Genomic DNA, 23454 nt, shown 5'->3' with positions numbered 1-23454 from the left:
GTGCGTGTGCGTGTGTGTGTTTCATCCGCAGATCCAAAAATCCCCTGGGTAGGTGCCTGGAAGCATGACCCACCTAGGAAGTCAAAGTCATGCAGCCAAAATCTCCCACAACACCTGATCCTGGAGAATGTATAGTTATATACAAGAATGTTGGCAACTCATCACTTTTGTGGTCTGGACAACGGTGGGATGAGAAACTTTATAACACTGAAAATAGTCTGTGGAATCATCACCTCACACACCTAGAAACACATTTTCTTATTTCAGGTGACTTCCTGTGCTCCCAACATACCTGTGCTCATGAAAATCCATCTCAGGGAAGACAGGGATCTGAGAAAGGAATTCTAATGGAATGTAATTCCATGGGAAAGTCTTGGCATCCTGAGCTTACCCACCCCTGTAGCTCCCCACATATTGCCTCTTGCCCTACCTATGTTTCTTGAAAATTCACACTGAAATCATAACAGAAGTCAGACTACAAATAGCAACTTTGAAGAGTTTAATTGAAAATCATTTTTCAGGATGTATGGAAGCAATGTGAGTAGAGCTGTGACCTTGTGACCACTGTGACCAGTGGCCTTGCCCTCAGAAGCAAAAACATAATGGTTTCTTTAGAAGGGATGAGGCCCAGACAGTGTTTGTCATTGTGAATGACAGTATGACTGGACTGCACTTATTCAGTACAGACCTGGGTAAATCATCAGAAATATCAAGAGCACTTTTTATAAATACAACATAAATTTTACACATTAAAAGTAGTATAGAGTGTGACTGGATGTAACACACTGTATTTGTGGCATAAGAGAGAACACAAATTTGACTTCTTAAGCAGGAAACCTAAAGTTCTTTGCTTCCACATCTAATTCCAACCTGAATCATGGATGTCTTCAGTATATCCTCTCACTAAAATACATACCTGAGCAAAGGCCCGAGAACATGCATAGAGGTCATTCTTAACACACTCCACTGAAACCCAAAATTTACTGTCACATGTCTTTAATGTAACTGACAAGAGCATTTACAGTTTTCATGGAGCAGGGGAAAGAGAAAAGCTGATTATCAAACAAATTGATGCAACCATGAAAGCCATCTTCAACATGGTACCAGCTCACAGGGACCCCCTGGTCTTCCAAGCGCTTCTTGTAGAGCAAGGCATCATCCCGAAGGATATCATGCTCAAAGGTCACCAGAAATGTCTTAGGAAGCTGAGCAATTATCCTGTCATCTGCTAGGAGAGGTGAAACTTCTGCACTCCAAATTTGTTTGGTTTCTAGGTAAGCAGTCTCATTGAAAGGTCCAAGAACCTCAGGTTGTGTATCTCGGCTCCAGAACCTTCTGGGGATGTTCTCATAGCTGAGCCATTTTCTGTACTTCTTCCATTTGACCAGAGGTATAATTGCACCTGTCAACATGGCATCTTTCCAAGAGATGTCAATAGCCAGGTATTTACACATACACAGAAACAATATGTCTCTGGTAAGAAATGGCACATTTTTGCTTTGGTGATAGGATGGTAACTGAAAATTGATCAAGTGCAGAACTGGGCAAATCAAGACTTGAGTCTGGATTCGAGGTAGATTTGGGATGCTAGTTAAGACCTGGGCAATACTGCCCACAGCCCAACCGCCAATACTGTCACCACAGAGCACCACCTGGGACGAGTCTACTCCAAAAATTTCCAGGTTCTTCAGAAAGTAGATAGTAGCATTCAGGCAATCATTGAAAAGGACAGGATGATGGTAATCAGGAAGCTTGCGGTATCTGAGGAAAAATTCTCTTTAAAGCTGGGTCACTGGAGGTGATTTCAATCATTATCCTCTACTCTCCAAAGATCCCAAACCTGACTCAATCCTCAGAGTGATCCTAACAAGTAAACAGAACAACCTGCACTTTTCCTGCACAGATGTGAGGAACCTTGAGAGTCAGGGAAGACAGGATCCTCCATTCTCACCTGCTATGTTTTCTAAAGATCGCACAACCAGTACGGAAACAATCAAGTACAAAGATGTGGCCTTAAAAAACTGAGCAACCAGCAATGATCTAGGAAGGGCTACTAGCACTCTTCTGTTCCCAGCTCTCCACACACCTCTCTCTGATGTACTGGGCACAGAGTGAGGATTCTTAAAACCATCACTAAACACATTTTACATTGATTCTAGTATTATTAATAAGACATTTTCCCCTAATGTCTATTTTCCTGTGATTAAGCAAAAGTGTTAGGGGAAGAGATGATTAGACTTCATAACTGGGAGCTCTTAGAGTCCTTTGTGGGGCTGATTTAAGAAAATTGCTGTTAGTCTAGAAGTCACTTAAGTTTATATCAACACTGGCCATTTTAAGCAACATGAAACATTGAGGAAGCTACATAATAATTGAGGCCACTTGCTTCTGGAACACCTCTAGCACTTGAATTTGCAGTCCTACCCAAATGTCTTTCTAACAGTTTGAAACAAGCTGTCCTTGCAATATAAGGCTAGAGGAAAAAGACTGTCCTGGTGACCTACCTAACAGAAGGACCCCAGCCTGGTCTAGAAAGGACAGTATAATGCTTCTCATAAGCACATGTCTGCTGACATGGGAGAACACCCTCCTTCTGATAAGAGAAAAAAGCTATTGTGTTCATTTGGTTAGCCAGCAGAGAAGCATATTCCAATGTTGGCTGTCCCCTAGGTTTGTAATATTAGCCCCAACAAATAGCCTTTCACTATTGGTTGTTTTGTGCCTACCTTTGCAGAAAAGACTAAATAGATTACCAGAAAAAAAGTGTTGGTGGCAGAGTCAGCAGAGGCTGCAGAAGCACAATAGGGCTGAGCCATGAGAGTGGTAGAGCTACAAGGACCACTGACAGTTAGACAATGATGATGACTGGGCCATGGAAGAAACTGAAGCCTTGAAACCAATTGTAACAGAACCAAGGTGACTGTCCAGTGTCCATGACAGAAACAGATGGTAATCTGTAAGACTGTGATAGGATGATTTAGTCTCTGGTAGAGCACTGGCTTTAAGATAGCTGGAGACCCAACAGGTGTCCATTGCCTGGGTAGGAACTACACATATCTCTCCCACGGATTCCAGACTCCTGACTCGTGGTCTAAGACCTCTGTCTAATCTGTACCTTGCAGTCACATAGGGACTATGCAGGCCCTCCCAAAGGGGTGTCACCTAATATAGGTAGAGGGTGTGACTACAGGCTTCAGCCCTAGAGAGATTTCCATATTAATGAGTTACCTAAAGGCCAGAGGGCATAGCTAATTAAGTTATTCCCTCCCAGATCCTTCCTTCTCCTCCTCCCTATTTAAGCCAGCTCCCCCTGGCTTAAACTAGGGGGTGTGCACCCAGATTCAACAATCATCCATCATGCCAATAAAGCTATTTTGAAACCCCTGACTTCTCGTGTTATTGGAGCCCATCATCTTGCGGCCAGCGTGGTGACCTCCCTGTGACCCGCCCACCAGTTCCCACAGTAATCCTCAAAAATAGCAGTATTGAATAACATAAAAGCAGTGCTAACAACAGCAATAGAATACAATAGCAGAGAGAGAGTAAGGGGGGATAGAGACAGCAGTAACCACAACAGGAGAAACAAAAGTAGGAGAAGTAGAAACTGTAGCTTTAAAGGGCCAAGAATGTTAGACACTCCGTGTCAAGAATGGTAAATAAGGATTTCTGAACCCCTAGATCTACAGAGGAATTGTACATACACCCCACTACTACCAAAGCTGGGGCAACTTTTTGTTGTCTAAAGTCACTCAGCCCATTCCAAAAAATACCCTGGAATAGATAGGTCACCATGTTTCAGTCCACTCACCCAACCAACAGCACCAATGAGTCTGTCTCGTGGGCCAGAAAGCTGCCCAGGCCATGGTAAGTGTCTGTAAGAGAAGACCCACTATTAAGCAGTTGTGACAAGAGCCAAGCATATTCAACCACTATTCAAGGAACAGCAGCTACCTTTGTGGACCCAGATATGACATCTTATTTCTGAAGTTCATAGAAGACACATAGGTGACAAGATTAGAAAAGACATGCAGATGTATGGGAGAAGGTGCAATGTAGTAGTGACAAGCTCTGAAGCATATTTGTAAGGACCCTTCTGGTGGAAAGAAAACACTAAGGCAAAATAGGACAAGCAAAGTCAGCACACTACATTTGGGGTTCAGCAATGAAGAGGATAAAATCAACAGATTTTCTCTAACCTTTTTGCAAGCCACACTAAGGAAAGTGCATAAATTTTATATAGAGACAGAAAAGACAGAAGTTCCCAGGGCTGTGAGAGGGAAGGAAAAGAAGAAATGAGTCCAGTGCCAAGACAGCCCCACTCTGGATTTAGACAACTTAGACAACACTGCTACATAAGCTACGAACCACTGACTGACCAAGCTCTGGACTCCAATTCTCTTTGGGAACTCCGATGTCTACTGCATTAACTTCTTCCTGACAAGTCCTCATGAGAATATCTGCAGGTCCTCCCTTTCCCAAGGACTTTCCTTCTCACCATGCATGAAGCTCCTTACCCAGGCTTCCAACCATTGCACCTCCTCCATGGTAGAAGATGATGCCTCGCCGGAGTTTGGAAGACACTTCTTTGGGCTTTAACAGCCTCACAGGGACTGTCCCAAAATGAGTGTCAGTCGCCAACACATTAGGATCCTTCTTTATCGGCATTAGATATTGGACAAATTGAAAAAACCTGGGCAACGCACAAATTCTCAGTTTCTCTAGTATATTTCCCTGTAGAAAGCAAAAAAAAAAAAAAAAAGTGAGGCACAGGATGCTGAAACTACTTAGCTTACTCAGGTATGTTCCCCATTTCTTACCTGCCTCATACATATGCAAAGAGATCATGAGGATATAAATGACTGTGAATTCTTTTCAGAAAGAAGACAGTGTTCAAACTTTTTTCCCTTAATGTCCTGATTGAGTATTGATTTTGCTGTGATTGAATTGCTAGTCTCCATGAAAACTTGTACTCAAATTCCATTGCCAGCATCAGTGTTAAGAAACAAGCAATTCACCAGGCAGTGGTGGCACACACCTTTAACCCCATCTCGTGGGAGGGAGAGGCAGGTGGATTTCCGAGTTCAAGGCCAGCCTGGTCTACAGAGTGAGTTCCAGGACAGCCAGGGCTACACAGAGAAACCCTGTCTCAAAAAAATAGAAAAAAAGAAACAAGCAATTCTAGTGGTGATGATGTGGTATACTCATGTGCCAGTTAAGTTCTTTATGGGGTGACAGGAATAAGGATCTGTGGGGAGCCAACAGAAGGTGGCTATCACCCTTGCAGCCATCTTGAGCCATATACCCTGACAAGAGACTTGATTAAAATAGCCTACAACAGCTGAGCACACTCTGATAACATCTTGTTTTAGATACCCAGGATTTTCCCTTGGGTGTATGAGACTTAAAGGTGTGATTTAGACATAAGACCTAAGAGCATGACTTAAGGGTGTGACTTAGAAGTGAGACATATACAAGGCAAGAGGCAGACAGAAGAAATTATTATTAGACCTTAGACACTTGTAGTAGGCACTTGAGACTCAAGACAGGCAACTAGGATTAGACACTTGTACTTGGATGAGACATGAGACTAGAACTTGGAACTTGGAACTTGGAACTTGGAGGCACTAGGGACTAGGAACTAGGGACTAGGAACTCAAGAATTGGGACTTGGACTAGGAAGAGAGGCTGAAGAATAAACAGGATTGAATTACACTCTGGTCTCCATTCCTTGTGTCCGTCCTCTCTCTCTCTCTTGCTGAACCCCGACCCAAGTACCAGAGCAGCTTGGGGCAGTGCGTGCTCTAACAATTTATCCCCCAAGGCTTTTGGCAGTGTAGGTTCCAACACCGATATTGCAGTTCCCAACACTTTGGCCCCGCAAACATGGGGCAGCTCCGGCCGCAACATTTTTGGTGCCTAACATGGAGCAGCAAGAACGAGAGACCTAGTGAGAGACATTACTGGAAGAAGGATCTGCCAAAAATTCAGAAGTGAAACAAAGGTGATCACCACAAGAATCTGCTGAGTCAAGAAAGGTAAGTCACATTAATGAAAATGGGGCAAGAAATAAGTCAGCCTGAACTCAACTCTCTGTTTTTGTTTTGTTGTTCGCTGCTCACATGTGTTAATTCTCGGCTTTTGTTCATTGTTTGAATGCTGTCTTTCATGTTCAAAATAAAAAGAAACTTACTTATCCGAAATTAGAATCTAAAATACAACCAAAGGTTGATGAGATTTTGTTAGAGCCAGATTGTGCCAACCTAGAGGAAGAGGTAGTCAACTATTACGACCCTGAATGGTCCTCTTCCCAAAGCCCCTCTCACAATACGCCTCCGCCTCCAGATGCTCCCGAATGGAGATGGTGGTTGTAGATTCTGTAAGGGAGTTACAGCGGAAAAATATCTGTTCTTAAACAACAAATAGAGTTAGAAAAAGAGTATCAAGACTTAATTAATCAGCTACAAAAATTAAGGACAGGGAAGATGTCTCAAGAGGTAAACTGTGAAAATCCCCCGGCTCCTTGGGTTCTTCAACCAGGAGACCAAAGGCAGTCCCTGTCCCCTAGCTTAAGATTAGCCACAGATCATCCAGAGAAGAAAGATGCTGAGGCTTTCCCTACATCAGAGACCAGAAGCAATCAAGGGGTTGCTTGGAGACATCACACAGGGTTTAATTTTCAAATTATTAAGGAATTTAAAAATTCAGTATCACAATATGGTGCCACTGCTCCCTTTACTCTTGCAATTTTAGAGTCTGCTGCAGAGGAGTGGCTGATTCCAAGCGATTGGAATACATTAGTGAGAGCAGTTCTTAGCAGTGGTTACTATCTTATTTGGAAATCAGAGTATCATGAGAATTGTAAAGAAACAGGAGAATCATTCAGGCAGGTAATGGTTGGTCCTTTGATGCCTTAGTAGGAGAAGGGCAATTTGCTTCTAGTGATAACCAGATGCAATATGACCCAGGCTTATTTGCTCAAATTCAAAATGCAGCCATGAAGGCTTGTCATAAACTCCCAGCAAACGGGGACCCTAGTGCGTCCTTAACAGCAGTCAGACAAAGACCTGATGAACAATTTTCTGATTTTGTTCATCGATTAATAACAACAGCATGGAGGATTTTTGGTAATGCAGAGGCAGGAGTAGATTATGTGAAACAACTTGCATATGAAAATTTCAATCCTGCCTGCCAAGCAGCCATTAGACCCTATAGGAAAAAGACAAACCTTATGGGGTATATCAGACTCTGTTCTGACATAGGTCCCTCCTACCAACAGGGCTTAGCTATGGTGGCTGCCATGCAAGGACAATCAGTAAGAGATTTTTTGGCAAGTAGAAACCAAAAGGCCTGTTTTAAATGTGGCAAGGCTAGACACTTTGCAAGAGATTGCAAGGCAGAAAATGAGTTAACCCAGAGACAGCCCAAAAAACAGCCTGGGCTCTGCCCACTTTGCAAACATGGAAGGCATTGGGCTAGTGATTGTAGGTCATAAAGAGACACATGAGGAAACACTCTTTCCCATAATCAGGGAAATGGGAACAGGGGCCAGCTCCAGGCCCCAAACCAACACAAGCCAAAACAGGCTTATGGAGCAGTCAGTTTCTTACCAGCAAACAACAATCCCTTTCTGAACTCAGTCAAGCAACACCAGGAAGCGCAGGACTAGACCTCAGTTCTGCCACCCACGCAGTATTAACTCCAGAAATGGGACATCAGGCCTTACCCACTGGAGTGTTTGGACCACTTTATCCAAATGTGTTTGGCCTGATAGTGGGAAGAAGCAGTACTACTATGCAGGGACTACAGATTTTTCCTGGAGTTATAGACAATGATTATCAAGGTGAGATTAAGGTAATGGCACAGGCAATTCAGAATATAGTCACCATTTCTACAGGAAAGAGGATAGCTCAACTATTGTTACTTCCATTGTACCCTAGTAATCACAAATATAAGAATCCTAAAAGAGGGGATCAAGGCTTTGGTTCCTCTGATGCATATTGGCTACAGCCAATAAACAAAAACCTATGATGACAATATGGCTGGATGGAAAGGCATTCCAATGTTTGGTTGATACAGGAGCTGATGTGACTATCCTAAAACAAAGTGATTGGCCTGCCACCTGGCCTCTGATCCCAACCTTAACCTATTTAAGTGGTACTGGCCAAAGTCAAAATCTACAACAAAGCTCTAAGGTGCTGACATGGAAAGATAAAGAAGGTAATACAGGGAATATACAACCCTATGTCATCCCAGGCCTCCCCATTAATCACTGGGGCAGAGATCTGTTATCACAGTTGGGATTGATTATGTGCAGCCCTAATGAAGTAATCATGGCTCAAATGGTAAACTCTGGATTTTCCCCAGGGAAAGGATTAGAAAAAGGTGAAGAAAGGATTACTCATCCTGTTGAGGTCTATGGTAATGGATGTTACTCATTATAATGAATTTGGCAATCCAAAATATAAACATGTATGTACAGGTACATACAATGGTTTCATTTATGTGACATTACAATCTGGAGAAAAAAGCAAGCATGTGATCACTCATATGCTTGCTACAATTGCTGTATTGGGTGTGCCTAAACAGATAAATACTGACAATGGCCCAGGTTACACAAGCTCTAGTTTCCACCAATTCTACATAAAGTGGGAATTCCATATAATCCACAGGGCCAAAGTATGGTGGAAAGGGCTCACTGACCCATTAAATGTCAATTTGAAAAAATTAAAAAGGGGGAATGATACCCTACCAAGGGATCCTCCAGAAATATCCTTCATCATACTCTCTTTATTTTAAATTTTATAACTTTGGATTCTGAAGGAAAATCCGCTGCAGATAGATTCGGGCATCCTGATACCAAAAAGAATTTTGCAACAGTCCTCTGGGAAGATTCATTAACTGGAACCTGGAATGGGCCAGATCCAGTGATTATCTGGGAAAGAGGTTCTGTCTGCATATATTCCCAAACTGCAGATGCCACACGCTGGCTTCCAGGGAGACTGATTAAACAAATAGACAACAATAACAAATCCAGGGAGGAGAAACCCCCTGAGAAGCTTATTTTTTCTTTGCAGGAAACATGAAGATGCTTCTCAATTGCCTTCAAACTAAAACAGATCAACCAGCAAACATGACTTGGAAAATCCTCAATGTGGAAGGAGACATCACCACCCATACCTCCAGGGTGGCTCTATTGGACTCTTGGTTCCCCAACTTATGATTTAGTGGAGAACATTATTTAGACCCAGGAGAAAACCCACTACCACAGTCACTATAGTTGTTTTTTGGGTTCGAGATTGACTAAAGCAGGTATGGGGATTTCCTTATTTGTTTTGTAAACATCAAAACTATGATCAGTTCTGTATTTCTATAGATTTAGATTCTGCTATAACACATTTATAAACAGAATAGAAGAGGCTTATACTTTTACTCCTCTGATAGAGGGAGTTACGTGTTGCCCTTTAAAAAGAGTATTGCTGTTATACTTACTATTCAGGCATTGTTAAATCTATTGTCTTTCGGGTCTATGCTGTTCAACAAACTGATGGCTTTTGTACGACAACAGATAGATGCTATTCAAATGAAACCCATACAGGTCCATCATTACAAGCTGGAAGTAGGGGATTGTAAAACCTCTGTCATCAAGACTAATGAGGATTAACCCCTAACTTACACACTAAGCCAGATAGTCAATGATGAGTAAAAGAGTATTTCAAGACCCTTGACCCTAAAGAGGGAGGCTTCACCATCCTAAGACAGGAGCTCACCCAATGGCTGTTGAGTATCCAAAGATGAGAAAGAAAGGCCGGGGTCCTTTGTTCCAACCTAAGGCAGGCATGGTTTCTGTAAGTTTTCCCAGCCTTCCCTTTTGAAAAAAATTTAAAAGGGGGAATCTGTGGGGAGCCAACAGAAGGTGGCTATCTTCCTTGCAGCCATCTTGAGCCATATACCCTGACAAATGACTTGATTACAATAGCCTACAACAGCTGAGCACACTCTGATAACATCTTGTTTTAGATACCCAGGATTTTCCCTTGGGTGTGTGAGACTTGAAGGTGTGATTTAGAGCCGAGACTTAAGGGTGTGACTTAGAAGTGAGACATATAAAGGGCAAGAGGCAGACAGAAGAAATTATTATTAGACCTTAGACACTTGTAGTAGGCACTTGAGACTCAAGACAGGCAACTAGGATTAGACACTTGTACTTGGATGAGACATGAGACTAGAACTTGGAACTTGGAACTTGGAACTTGGAGGCACTAGGGACTAGGAACTAGGGACTAGGAACTCAAGAATTGGGACTTGGACTAGGAAGAGAGGCTGAAGAATAAACAGGATTGAATCACACTCTGGTCTCCATTCCTTGTGTCCGTCCTCACTCTCTCTCTTGCTGAACCCCAACCCGAGTACCAGAGCAGCTTGGGGCAGTGCGGGCTCTAACAATTTATCCCCCAAGGCTTTTGGCAGTGCAGGTTCTAACACTGATAGAGCAGTCCATGACATTTTGCCCCCAAACGTGGGCTAGTGTGGCTCTTAACATGGATCTTCATAAAAGGCTCCTGAGGAGTGAAGACAGTGGGATTTTTCTGTCTTATGAATTTTTTTTACTGTTTTAGTTTCCCCTAAACCACCCAGTGTCTGAATATTTTTAGACTATGCAGGTATTCTTGTACTCCTAGTATACTGGCAGGTTCTGACATGACACCTTGCCCAAAATACCTGTCTATTTTACAACTAATTTGGTAAAGAGAGGGTCCATATGCAACTAAGAAAGAAAGGCACAAGAGACTTTTAATAAGGCTAAGAACATTTTTTTCTGAAGGTTTTGACAATCATAGGACAGGCTAAACAGCTGTGGCACTTTTAGCCCAGTGGAAAAGTAGCTGAGGCATGCACACAGGGAATCGGCAAGTACAATACATAAATCCTATGTATTTGCATATATGCCTACATGGACACTACTGAAGGTTCTTGCAAACATTTGCATGTTTAAAAAAAACAAACAAACTATGAAAGCTACCATCAAGCATCTCATACAAATAAGTGGTAAGTAGGAACACATAGAGAATTGATGATGACAAGAGTAGTTGTTTGACAAAATGATGTGGTAATCTGGGGTGAATGAAGGTTCAATACTTTCTACCTACCATACAATCCAACTGGGCCTGGGTATATTTTTTAAATATACTATTAAAGACAATAAGTTTGTTAAATTAAAAACCCCAGGTTTTAGAGATGGGCGGCCTGCCTATAAATTGTTAGCAAAAGAGGTACATGAGCCCCCGCCCTGCCCAAACACAGAGGCTCTTGCCACTGCTGTTGGATTCATGCCAGGCCTAGACAGTGAAACTGTTGTTAAAGACTCCATGTGGTCTAGGTGCAATACATGGAGAAATAAAACTGGGCCAAAGCTGGAAGTTCCCTCATTACTGTCTATCTTCCATAAAGACAGAAGGATTTATTTGTGGGCTTGAAAAAAGAACTATCACCAAAACTTTACTCAGGTATAGTCCCTGCATGTTACAGTACTAAATCCCGGTCATGGTTTGTGAAATAGTGACATGAATATTGTGAGAAAATCAAGATCATGCAAACCCCACTCCATAGGCATTTATGTCTGGTATTGTAAACCACTGGCTGTAGAAACGATAGTTCCCAGAGGGGATGGCCCTGATTATGATTGACTAGATAGATATGATGTGTTTATCAAATTGCTTCTGAACACTGTTTCTCTGTCAACTTCAGAAATTGTCAGGAGCCATTATATAACAAGTTACTAACTAGCAGGTGATCTTCTTGAGATGACTTTGCCTTGGATTAAAAATCTAAAATGGAGCTCTGATGAGCGAGGCCCAGGAGAAAAATCAGTTTAGGAAAGATTCTTGCTATTAATATCCTTTTCCTGTATCAGGTATTAGGCCACCCTTTTGAGCAGATCTCTGCAGAACAAAGAAGATGTACTGTATATAGTACATCTTATATATAGAAGATGTATGTATATAGTGATGCTATATAGACAAATAGATGACTTCTTAATAGTGATGATCCTATAAAAATTCCTAAAATTATATCAATATTTATCAAGCTCTTTTGTAGTGGAACTACTATTAAATTCTCTCTGATAATAAAAACTGCAATTAGAACTCTGCTAGTCTCCAAGTGTCATCAGTTAATTGCTTCTGAGATAGTCAGCAGGCATTCTACTACTCAAAGAATAATTCATCAAGTTTTAAAACCATTAACCAAAGGTGATAAAATGGGAACTATAATTTATTATAGGTGCTAGGGAAAAAGATAAAATATTGGCTGGGTTTATCTATACAGACCTTCACTAATAACTTAGTTATGGTTTTTGACTCACCATGAACCTGTGGAACTGTGACAGGTGATGAATGTTTAGCCAGATAATTACTCCTAAGAGATATGCATGGAAACATTCTTTGTTGTAAACTTCTATTTTGATTTATGATTTGAATTTATGTGTAAACTTGTGATGAACTTCTTACCATGTGATCACATATTCTGAAAGTATGTATAAGTGCTGAGGACTCTTCTGAGAGAAGAGATAGAACTGAGCTGAGGAGAACTTTTTAGGTAGAACACTTTTGAGACAGATTTGAACAAAAAAGTTTCAGAACAGAACTGAGAATAATTTTTAGTCTGGACACAAAAGAACTTTTTAGACAAAACCAAACTCAAGAACTTAAAAGTAAGTAAAGGCATAACATTGGTAGAAAAGGCATTGAGAGTTAAGAGCATTATTGTGACATATGAACAGAAGAAAGGGCAAAATTAGAAGAATGCACAGTAGAATAACTTAGAAACTATAAAGTAGCAAAAACTTAAAAGAGCAGTATACAGAATGCAGAGGGAAAGAGGAAAAAAGAAAAAGCTACAGAGAAAGCAGAAGGATCAGGCAGACTTCTCCTTACCATGGGACAGAACAGGTATTTTCTTAATAACAAGGCAGTCTTAGTCTTACTACAAAGAACAAAGCTTTCTTCTTACAGACTTGGATTTAATTCATTTAGAAAGGAAAGGGTAGAAGCTTTTTCTTCCATTATGCAATAAAGATTGAAGCTCAATTTTCATCCAGAATGAGTGAGTTCTTTTGGCATTAGTGCTTGGTCTTTTCCTCCAAATGCATATGTAAGTATGGGTGTGTGTGTGTGTGTGTGTGTGTGTGTGTGTGTGTGTGCATAAGAATATAATTATGAGAATGTATGCAAGCTGAGCACAACTTCTTTGAATGGAAATATATAAATGTGCATGCGTGAATCTGTATATGAATTTATGTGAGTTTATGCATATTTCCTTTTTCCTTCTGCAAGTGTGATTATCTTCTCCTAACAAGTGAGAGGACAAAAGGTTAAAGGCCCTAGAAATTAATCCTTTACTTAATACCCTGCAGTTTTATGATGAGATGCTAAATCCCAGAGACTGCAGTTTTGGCCTCAAAGGGAGGTCAGCTACAGGAGCAAAGTGACTTAGACATAGATAAGTAAATACTTTTATCATTGTATATCAACCATAAATATCTCGTAAGACCAAGTCTTACCATACTCACAAGACTAAGACTTACCCCCACCTATGCTCTTTTCCTATTGCTGCCTCAAGGAGAATTGAACAAGAAAGAAGATTTGCTAGAGCTGGCCCCCAGCAAGAACTTCCTTTTGCAATGAATGTTTGCAACAGACTAACAACTACCAATGAAACTCCTGAGAATAAGATGCAGTTGATATAGGACAGTGGCTCAATGATTAGTCTTGAAAGACATCAATAATTGCCCACTCTGAGGCTCATGGAATTTTTATAAAAAAACCTCAGGGAGAATGTAAGAAAAATAGAGAAGGGGCCCGAGCACTGAGCGGACCACCAGCAGAAGCTCTGCACCCAACCTCACCAAACCCAGATGAAGCAGGGCTACCAGGAGCTCTAACCAGGACAGTATCTCAGGTAAGGAATCAGCAACACTCACCCAAAACAGGGAGTAACCGGGGCACACAGGGACCCAGGAATTCACTCCTGGCCAGGAGCACTGGTACCTTCCGGTCTGGGCCTGAGCACTCAGCGGATCCGAGAGATAGCTCTGCACCCAATCTCACAGAACCCAGAGGAAGCCGGCTCTCAAGAGCTCTAAGCCGGGCAGTATCTTAGGTAAGGAGGCAGCAACACTCACACCAAATAGAAAGTAACTGGGACCACTGGGACCCAGGAATTCACTCCTGGGTGGGCATACCAGTTCCTTCCTGTCTGGGCCCGAGCATAGAGCAGATCCCAGGAGGCAGCTCTGTATCCAACCTCACAAAACCCAGAGTGGCAGGGCTCTCTGGAGTTCAGGTCAGGAGATAGCAATACTCTACACAAACAGGGAGTAACCAAGACCCACAGGGACCCAGGAATTCACTCCTGTCCCAGAGCACTGGTTCTGTCCTGTTCCTGTCTGAATACTGAGCAGAACTTGGACCTCAGCTCTAACTCCAGCAGCAACACTCATCCCAAATAGTTCTGACACAACCAAGATAATAGGAAAGACAAGGCTCCAGTCAGAGACAGCTCAGGTAGCACCAAAGAGATCCAGATGGGGAAAGGCAAGCACAAGAATACAAGCACCAGCAACCCAGAGTACTCGGCTTCATCAGAACCTAGTTCTCCCACATTAGAAAGTCCTGAATTACCCATATCACCAGGAAAGCAAGAGTCAGATCTAAAATCACTTCTAATGATGATGATAGAGAACTTTAAGAAGGACATAAAAAACACCCTCAAAGAAATTGAGGAGAACACAGATAAACAGGTGAAAGCCCTTAAAGAGGAAACACAAAAATCCCTTAAAGAATTACAAGAGAACACAAATAAACAGGTGAAGGAATTAAACAAAAACATCCAGGACATAAAAATGGAAGTAGAGACAATTAAGAAATCACAAAGGGAGACTACCAGGGATATAGAAAAGCTGGGAAAGAAATCAGGAGTCATAGATGCAAGCATCACCAACAGAATACAAGAGATAGAGGAGAGAATATCAGGTGCAGAAGATACCATAGAAAATATTAACACAACTGTCAAAGAAAACACAAAATGCAAAAAGTTCTTAACACAAAACATCCAGGAAATTCAGGACACAATGAGAAGACAGAACTTAAGGATAATAGGTATAGAAGAAAGTGAGGATTCCCATCTTAAAGGGCCAATAAATATCTTCAACAAAATTATAGAAGAAAACTTCCCTAACCTAAAGAATGAGATGCCCATAATCATCCAAGAAGCCTACAGAACACCAAATAGACTAGACCAGAAAAGAAATACCTCCCATCACATAATAATCAAAACACAAAATGCACAAAACAAAGAAAGAATTTTAAAAGCAGTAAGGGAAAAAGGCCAAGTAACATATAAAGGCAGACCTATCAGAATTACACCAGACTTCTCACCAGAGACTATAAAAGCTAGAAGATCCTGGACGGATGTCATACAGACCCTAAGAGAACATAAATGCCAGCCCAGGATATTATACCCAGCAAAACTCTCAATTACCATAGATGGAGAAACCAAGATATTCCATGACAAAACCAAATTTACACAATATCTTTCCACAAACCCAGCACCACAAAGAATAATAGCAGGAAAGCACCAATATAAGGAGGGCAATTATACCCCAGAAAGAACACAAAAGTAAGCCTCTTCCAACAAACTCAAAAGAAGATAAACACACAAACAATGCCTCTGCTGTTAACAAAAATAACAGGAAGCAATAATCTCCTCTCCTTAATATCTCTTAACATTAATGGACTCAATTCCCCAATAAAAAGACATGGGCTAACAGGCTGGATACACAAACAGGAAGACAAGGGAAAGCCCACACTCACATGGAAATTGAACAATACTCTACTCAATGATAATGTGGTCAGGGAAGAAATAAGGAAAGAAATTAAAAACTTTTTAGAATTTAATGATAATGAAGACACATCATACCAAAACCTATGGGACACAATGAAAGCGGTGCTAAGAGGAAAACTCATAGCTCTAAGTGCTTACAAAAAAAAAAACTGGGGAGGGTATACACTATCAGTTTGACAACACACCTGAAAGCTCTAGAACAAAATGAAGCAAATACACCCAAGAGGAGTAGACAGGAGGAAATAATTAAAGTCAGGACTGAAATCAATTAAATAGTAACAAAAACTATACAAAAAAATCAATAAAACTAGGAGTTGGTTCTTTGAGAAAATCAACAAGATAGATAAACCCTTAGTCAGACTAATCAGAGGGCAGAGAGACAGTATTCAAATTAATAAAATCAGAACTGAAATGGGGGACATAGTAACAGAAACAGCAAATCCAAAAAATCATGAGATCCTACTACAAAAGCCTATACTCAACAGAACTGGAAATTCTGGATGAAATGGACAATTTTCTAGGCAAATACCAGTTACCAATGTTAAATTAGGAGCAGATAAACCATCTAAACAGTCCCATAATCCTGAAAGAAATAGAAGTAGTCATTAAAAATCTAGTCACCAAAAAAAAAGTCTGGGACCAGGTGGTTTCAGTGCAGAATTCTACCAGACCTTCAAGGAAGATCTAATACCAATTCTTTTTAAACTGTTCCACAAAGTAGAAATAGAAGGAACACTGCCCAATTCATTCTATGAAGCCACAATCATGCTCATACCTAAACCACACAAAGACCCAACAAAGAAAGAAAACTTCAGACCAATTTTCCTAATGAATATTGATGCAAAAATACTCAATAAAATTCTCAAAAACCGAATCTAAGAACACATCAAAACAATCATCCATCATGATCAAGTAGGCTTTATCCCAGGAATGCAGGGTTGGTTCAATATACGGAAGTCCATCAAAGTAATTCACTATATAAACAAAATCTCAATTGAGCAATCTCGAATGGTTGAGAAGCACCAAAAGAAGTGTTCAACATTCCTAGTCATCAGAAAAATGCAAATGAAAACAAATAATGAGATTCCACCTCACACCAGTCAGAATGGCTAAGATCCAAAACACAGGTGACAGCAGATGCTGGCGAGGATGTGGACAAAGAGGAACACTCCTCCATTGTTGGTGGGATTGTTAGCTGGTACAACCACTATGGAAATAAGTCTGGTGGTACCTTAGAAAATTGAACATAGTATTATCTGAGAACGCAGCTATACCACTCCTTGGCATATACCCAAAAGATGATTCAAAATACAACAGGGACACATGCTTCACTATGTTCATAGCAGCCTTATTTATAACAGCCAGAAGTTGGAAAGGACCCTGATGTCCTTCAACAGAGGAATGGATACAGAAAATATGATATATTTACACAATGGGGTACTACTCAGCTATTAAAAACAATGAGTTCATGAAATTCTTAGGCAAATGGATGGAGCTTGAGAATATCATCCTGAGTGGGGTAACCCAATCATAAAAGAACATACATGGCATACAATCACTGATAAGTGGATATTAGCCCAAAAGCTCACAATACCTAAGACACAATGCATAAACCACATGAAACTCAAGAGGAGGAAGGAAGTGCGAGTGTTTTTTTTTTGTTTTTTTTTTTTTTTTTAGAAGGAGTAGCAAAATACTCAACCAGAGCTCCCAGGATCTAAACCTCCAGACTGAGAACAGAAAGGGAGGGACTCATGGCTACACTTGTATAGGTAACTGAGGGTGGCCTCGTTAGGCAACAGTGGAAGTGGAGGGCCATGTTCGCCGAAAGATTGAATTCATAGTATTGGGGAATTGGAGAGCAGAGAGGTGGGATTGGGAGAATGGTGGGAGCACACCCTCATAAAAATTGGAAGAGGGGGTATAGGATTAGGGGTTTGGGAGGAGAAAGGAAGTGGGGATAACAGTGAAAGGTAAATAAGTAAAATATCCAAAAAAAACAACCCAGATAATGTGTCTGGGAAAAAAAGATAGTTTACTTATTTCAAATGATTTTCAAAGGTTTCCAGGAGATGCTTATTGGCTAAGATCTTATTTTAAGCTCTTCACAAAAGAATTTATGTCTCTGTTTAATATTCTCAAGAGAGATGCAAATCCTAATTTCCCTCAACAATTAATTGACAAAAGAGGAGTAATTTTACAAAAAGTAGAAGAAGCTCTCATTAATTTATATATTATATAGATTGATATAGATTGATTAATTGTTGGCTGTTTTATAATAGTCCTTTGATAAAAGAAATTATTAATAAAAATTATATTTCTTTGAATAGTGTCTTCATGACTCTCTGAGGGTGGAAGGGGCATGTCTTGTTTACTCTTAACTTTCTAAAACTGAAAGCTCATGGCAAATCTGCTGTTGATTGTCTCTGGCATCACTGAGACCAATAAAAACTAAGCCACAACTATGTGGAAGGACCCTTTTACTCTTAAATGGAATGGCCAGGACCCACTTCCTACATGGGGCCGAGGATTGATTTGCATGTTTGATACCACAGAAGGCACAGCTAAATGGCCACCAAAAAGATTAATGAACTAAATAGATGCCCCCACAAAATGAGGCCCAATTATAAATAAGATGATTAACAATTGACATCCAGGGAAGAGAAATTTCCCTGAGAATTCCCTTCTTTTTTCCTTTCCAGATAAAAAATTAATCACTGTGATGTCTGCTGTTGGAAGATCTAATCCTGATGCTGGCTTCTGGACTTATACTACTCAGACCTCCAATGGGCCTTTGACAAGGATGTCAAACAGCTATAGACTGACATCACTAATCTGAAGAAATCCCTAGTTTCGCTGTCTGATGCAATCCCCCCAAATTGCAAAGGACTTTATTGGACTTGATTTTCTCTTTTACAATAGAAAAGATTGTGTACAGCTCTAGACTGTGTACAGCCCTTAAAGAAGAATGCTGCTTTTACATAGACAGGACAGGGATGATTAAAGAGAGCATGAAAAAGGCCAGAGAAGGTCTTGAGAAAAGACAGAGAGAGAAAGAGAAAAATGAGAGCTTGTAGAAGAATTGGTCTTCAACCTCTCCATGATTGTTAACCCTACTTCCTTCCATCTTGGGACATTAATTAGGTTATTTTTGCTTATTTCCTTTGGTCCCTGGGCCTTAAATAGGCTGACTAACTTTGTGAAACAACAGATAGATAATCTGATAGCAAAATCTATTCAGATACATTATCATAAGTTAGCTATGGAGAACCACAAGACTCTAGATGAGGATGTTACTTTATCCAGGGTGCTCCCAAGTCTCATCTACACCCAACCTAAAAGAGGGGACTTCTGCCCCTAGACCAAGCAGTGAGGGGCCACCCAGAACCCCCTCTGTCTGGCCACCTGAATTCTTGCTTAGGCTGCAAGGCTAAGCACTGCAAGGGAATATAAATAAAAGTAAAAAATATGTTTCTGGGTTCCCTGAGGGACAAGCCTGACTGCATAGGGGTTGATGTCAAAAGTATCCCCTTTCCAGGAAAAAGACATTGGGATGGGTATGGCCCTCATGCCTCACTGGACAACGACAGGAGGACTGGAGCCATTACAAGGTCCCCTTTAATTACTGGAGGTCAGGCCTCTATCCCCGCCTTGGCAAGATTAGAATCGCCACAACCCTTCTATATTTGGAGAAGGGAGGAGATGTCAGGGGCAGCCCTGCTTATACACTGAAGGCCTAAAATCAGCCATAAGCCTAAAATCAGCAATAGGCCTGACATACATGCCTGCTAACACAAAGTTTTGGGTCTCTATGGAAAAACACTGAAACAGATGTCTATAAACTATTGTAAACAGGCAGCTTTTGTGGAAATCTACCAGCTTGAGTAGTTATAGACCTTGTAAATAGGCAGCCTTGGCGGATAGTACCAACTTTGATAAGGACAAGTGAAGCATAGGCAGAGTCATAGTGACCTGACCCCTGAACCTTCACCCAGCTGATACCCTGTTCTGAAAGATATCTGTACTCCCCCTGAACATCTATGCTCCTGTGTCATCCCCTTCCCCACATCCTGCATTTTTGTGTTTATAACCCCTGTGTTAAAAAGTAAAAATTATGATTTGATAATAATAAAAAAAGAAATGAAAAGAAAAGAAATAACACACAGTGTCCCTCTGGCTCTGCTGACTTAGCTTCTGACAATCCATTTTCTTGTTCTCAGAAATACTTTGAATTACAAAATGTTATTGTGGTTTTTGTCAGTATGCTGGGTAAAATAATTTCTATTGATTTCATATTAAATTTCAAAGTTTGTAGTGAGTTAAAATGTCCTTCAACATAATTATAGGTCATATTTATTTTCATATTGTAAAATGCAAGTTAATCTGTTGAACATTTTTTAAATGAATTCCTTTTTGAGAATTTCATATATGAGCACTGTATTTACATAATTTTTTCTTTCTCTCCTTCCTCCCACTCTTCCCAACCCCCAATACTTTTCAAATATATCTTATTTAATTATTGTTCATATATGTATGTATATATGTATGTATATATGTATACATGTATAAGTATGTATGTATATACAAATACTGATAAATAAAGTATTGGGGGGGAAAAGAAAAATAGAGAAAAAAACAGAGTGTTGTAGAGCTGTCTCTTCTGTATGGAAACATTCCATGCAAGAGGGAGCAAGAAACTCATGAGACTTAATAAGTAAAAGAACAAAATGAAACATTGCATTTCTGAAATCTGTGAGATTTGAAGGATTTTCAGACACAGTAACCAACTGTTGAAGGAGGGGGATCTAAACCCAAGTATGGAATTGAGGTTCTGAGGCTGGACAAACTGCAGAAGGCTCCAAGAAACTTGAATATTCAAGCTTTAAGGACATATTCTTGAGAAAAAGAACTTCCTCGTCATAATATTGGCTGCTTCTTCCTTGGAAGCCATCACTTTACTACCCAGATTCAATTAGAGAGTTTTGAAGATGCTATTGCAAATATAGAATCACTCAAATGTCTCCCTTCCACTGAACCAGAGGTCTCTTGTGAGACCTCTGCATGTCGTTCATGTTTTGGACTCTACCTATAGAATAAATAACATATGATTATTCAAGAATTTTGGACAATGCAATATTGTATGTGAAACTTTCAAAGGATAAATAAGTATTCCATGTTTTTTTTTTTTCTGTTAAGGTCATAAAGAAAATCTTAGCTACTTATGTTGGGAAAACAGACTATTTACAGGCTATTCTTTCTCCTCTGTAACTATCCTTTCTCTGTTTTGGAGCATGTGATCAGTAACCACATGGATATCCTTGTTTTCAACACCCTAATATGCAGGGTTCCTTGTGTCTCTGGGCTACAAAGTTCAGTCAGGGTCTTCCATACAGAAAACACTCTGCAAAGCAAACCCCAGACTCAAGTGAACATCATGTAGGACCACATGTAGCAAGCCAACATCATCAGGTGCTTAGATTAAGGACTATTTTTTATGCTTTTCTTTTTTATTATTATTTTTATTGGACATTTTATTTACATTTCAGATGTCATCCCCTTTTTGCACTATTTTTTAAGTGAAACTATAAGATTAGAAAGATTCATATGTTTTTGTACCTTGGAAAACCCAAGGCCCTCATATGTACTGCCATGCCAGGAGCTTAAATTAACCAGTGACCCTAAACCTTGCTTCTTTATCTAATGTTAGTTCATTGTTCACAGTGAAAGTTCTTCACAGGGCAGGAATATGTTTCTACCACTTATCAAAAGCTAAAAAGTCTCATCAACTGTCATCTAATGCTTTCACCAACCTAGTGATGCATATATCATTACTTCATTTCAGATAAGGATCCTAAGGCACAAAAAAGTTAACAAAGTGGCTCTTGAGTGAGAACACAGCAGCAATGCTGATGAGATAGCCTGACTGAAAATTTATCACCTTGGCACCTTCACCTCAGCTGTCCTCTGAGGTAATCACTGTGAAATTTCAAGCTACTACCTAATTTCTACTCTGATTTGAGACATGAGGTCTCATTCCAATTACTTACTCAATATAAGGCCACACTATGTTTCCCCTGCTGTATCTATGAACATATGCCAATGCCTTCCCCAATTTCCATCCCAGAAAGCCATCTCAGGGAACTACTGTCCAGTACAACACAGCTAAAGAACTGGGTAAATTCATAACATGTATTTTATCAAACACAGCCTTCTCTGTGCTCAGGACAAAACTGAGTAAATTCATTTTTGTACTCAAGGAGTCACATAGATGGAAGGAAATCGTCTGGAGACAAAGTCGTGGGAAAATGGGAAAAGAAGAGACTGCTGCTGAAGGTGCTTTAGATCTATCGGACTTTTAATGTGCAGCAACTGGAGCTGAGGCTATTTTCTTAGTCTTCAGAAAAGAGTGTCATGGACAAGACTAGTGATGTACTTTGTAATTTCAGCCCACAGGAGATGAAATAGGATGTAGTGAGTATAAGGCTAAGGCCAGGCTAAACTACATTGTGAGATGCTATGTTGTTGTGGAAAAACAGAGAGTGGGAAATAGAAGAAGAAAAAAAAAGAAAGTGGGGGAAGGAAGTAAAGAAGAGAGAAGAAAATGAATAGAAAATAAAAATGAGAAGGGAATGAGATAGGGAAGGTGAAAAGTAGGATATAAGAGACTTCTCTAACTGAGTCTTAGGAAAATCTAGAAAGAGAAGACAGGGAGGTGATAGTTGAAGAATAGAGTACAAAAAGTAACCCCAACCCATCATGTGGCTCAAGGAAAGACTCACCAGATTTAACAGGTACAGGAACATGCAATGCAAAAACCTTAACTTGATTGGATGCTTCAGGGTAGATGGAATTTCAACAGTGAGAAGGTGCTGTATGATGACCCATACAAATAACCCCAGTAAGAACATGGATAGCCCTGCTAGAAGCACCAGCCACAGAACAGCCATGATCCAGGTGCTCCAGAGCCCCGAGGAGTTGTTGTCCTGGGGAACTTACTTCAGAACTTGTAAGCAGAGCACCTAATCCAGTTTTACTGCTGCCTTCACCTCTGGCACGGTCCTCTGACTTGTCTCTCAGAAATGCACACAAGCCAGCCAATGAGAGACATATAAATCAGGTCCAAGAAAAAACCCCTCCCTTAAACCTCTGAGGAGAATCTGAGAATAAGACTTCCATTGAACACTAAAATTACACCGTCACAGCATCAGCAAAGACTCAGATTGTATATAGTCCATACAGATAAGATGGGGAAAATGTCTAAAAACAGTGAAATAGTGAACAAATTGACATCACTTGGTTTAATTAATACTAGAATATTACATTTTGCCAGGGAACAAATTCAGAATACATCAGCAAGAATGATAGATCACACATTCAAAAAACTTGAAAGTTTACCCCTAACACTAAAAAATAGCTATTATAAGAAATCCATAGCCAGGTGGTGGTTTACACCTTTAATTCAGCACTTGGTAGGCACATGTCTTTCATCCTAACATTTGAGAGGCAGACGCAGGCACATAAGAATCAGTGATTTACATTTAAAAGACACATTCT

General features: G+C 40.3%; 1 protein-coding gene across 1 annotated transcript; it reads right to left on the bottom strand.

Annotated features, from left to right (window-relative positions):
- Window positions 1-979: 979 nt before the first annotated feature.
- Window positions 980-22969, bottom strand: LOC117709556 (arylacetamide deacetylase-like 4). The gene is made up of 4 exons (XM_034503996.2): window positions 22680-22969; window positions 4515-4731; window positions 3809-3872; window positions 980-1761 (listed from the first exon to the last, which is right to left on the bottom strand). Exons 1-4 carry the CDS (start codon window positions 22845-22847, stop codon window positions 987-989), a joined length of 1224 nt encoding a protein of 407 aa, XP_034359887.1. The 5' UTR covers window positions 22848-22969; the 3' UTR covers window positions 980-986.
- Window positions 22970-23454: the final 485 nt, after the last annotated feature.

Source organism: Arvicanthis niloticus, chromosome 5, assembly GCF_011762505.2.
Source record: "Arvicanthis niloticus isolate mArvNil1 chromosome 5, mArvNil1.pat.X, whole genome shotgun sequence".
Classification (NCBI taxonomy): domain Eukaryota; kingdom Metazoa; phylum Chordata; class Mammalia; order Rodentia; family Muridae; genus Arvicanthis; species Arvicanthis niloticus.
The sequence above is the reverse complement of the archived record's forward strand: the minus strand, read 5'-3'. Positions and strand labels throughout refer to the sequence as shown.

What these genes read in the sequence shown, in the direction of transcription:
- LOC117709556 (XM_034503996.2), bottom strand. Translation starts at nt 22,847, where the DNA reads ATGGCTGTTCTGTGGCTGGTGCTTCTAGCAGGGCTATCCATGTTCTTA. An exon ending in TGCAATGGTTGGAAGCCTGG is followed by an intron (nt 3,873 to 4,514) that starts GTAAGGAGCTTC and finishes CTTCTCTTACAG; the next exon opens with ACACTTACCATGGCCTGGGC. An exon ending in TCATTGGTGCTGTTGGTTGG is followed by an intron (nt 1,762 to 3,808) that starts GTGAGTGGACTG and finishes ATTTTTCCTCAG; the next exon opens with ATACCGCAAGCTTCCTGATT.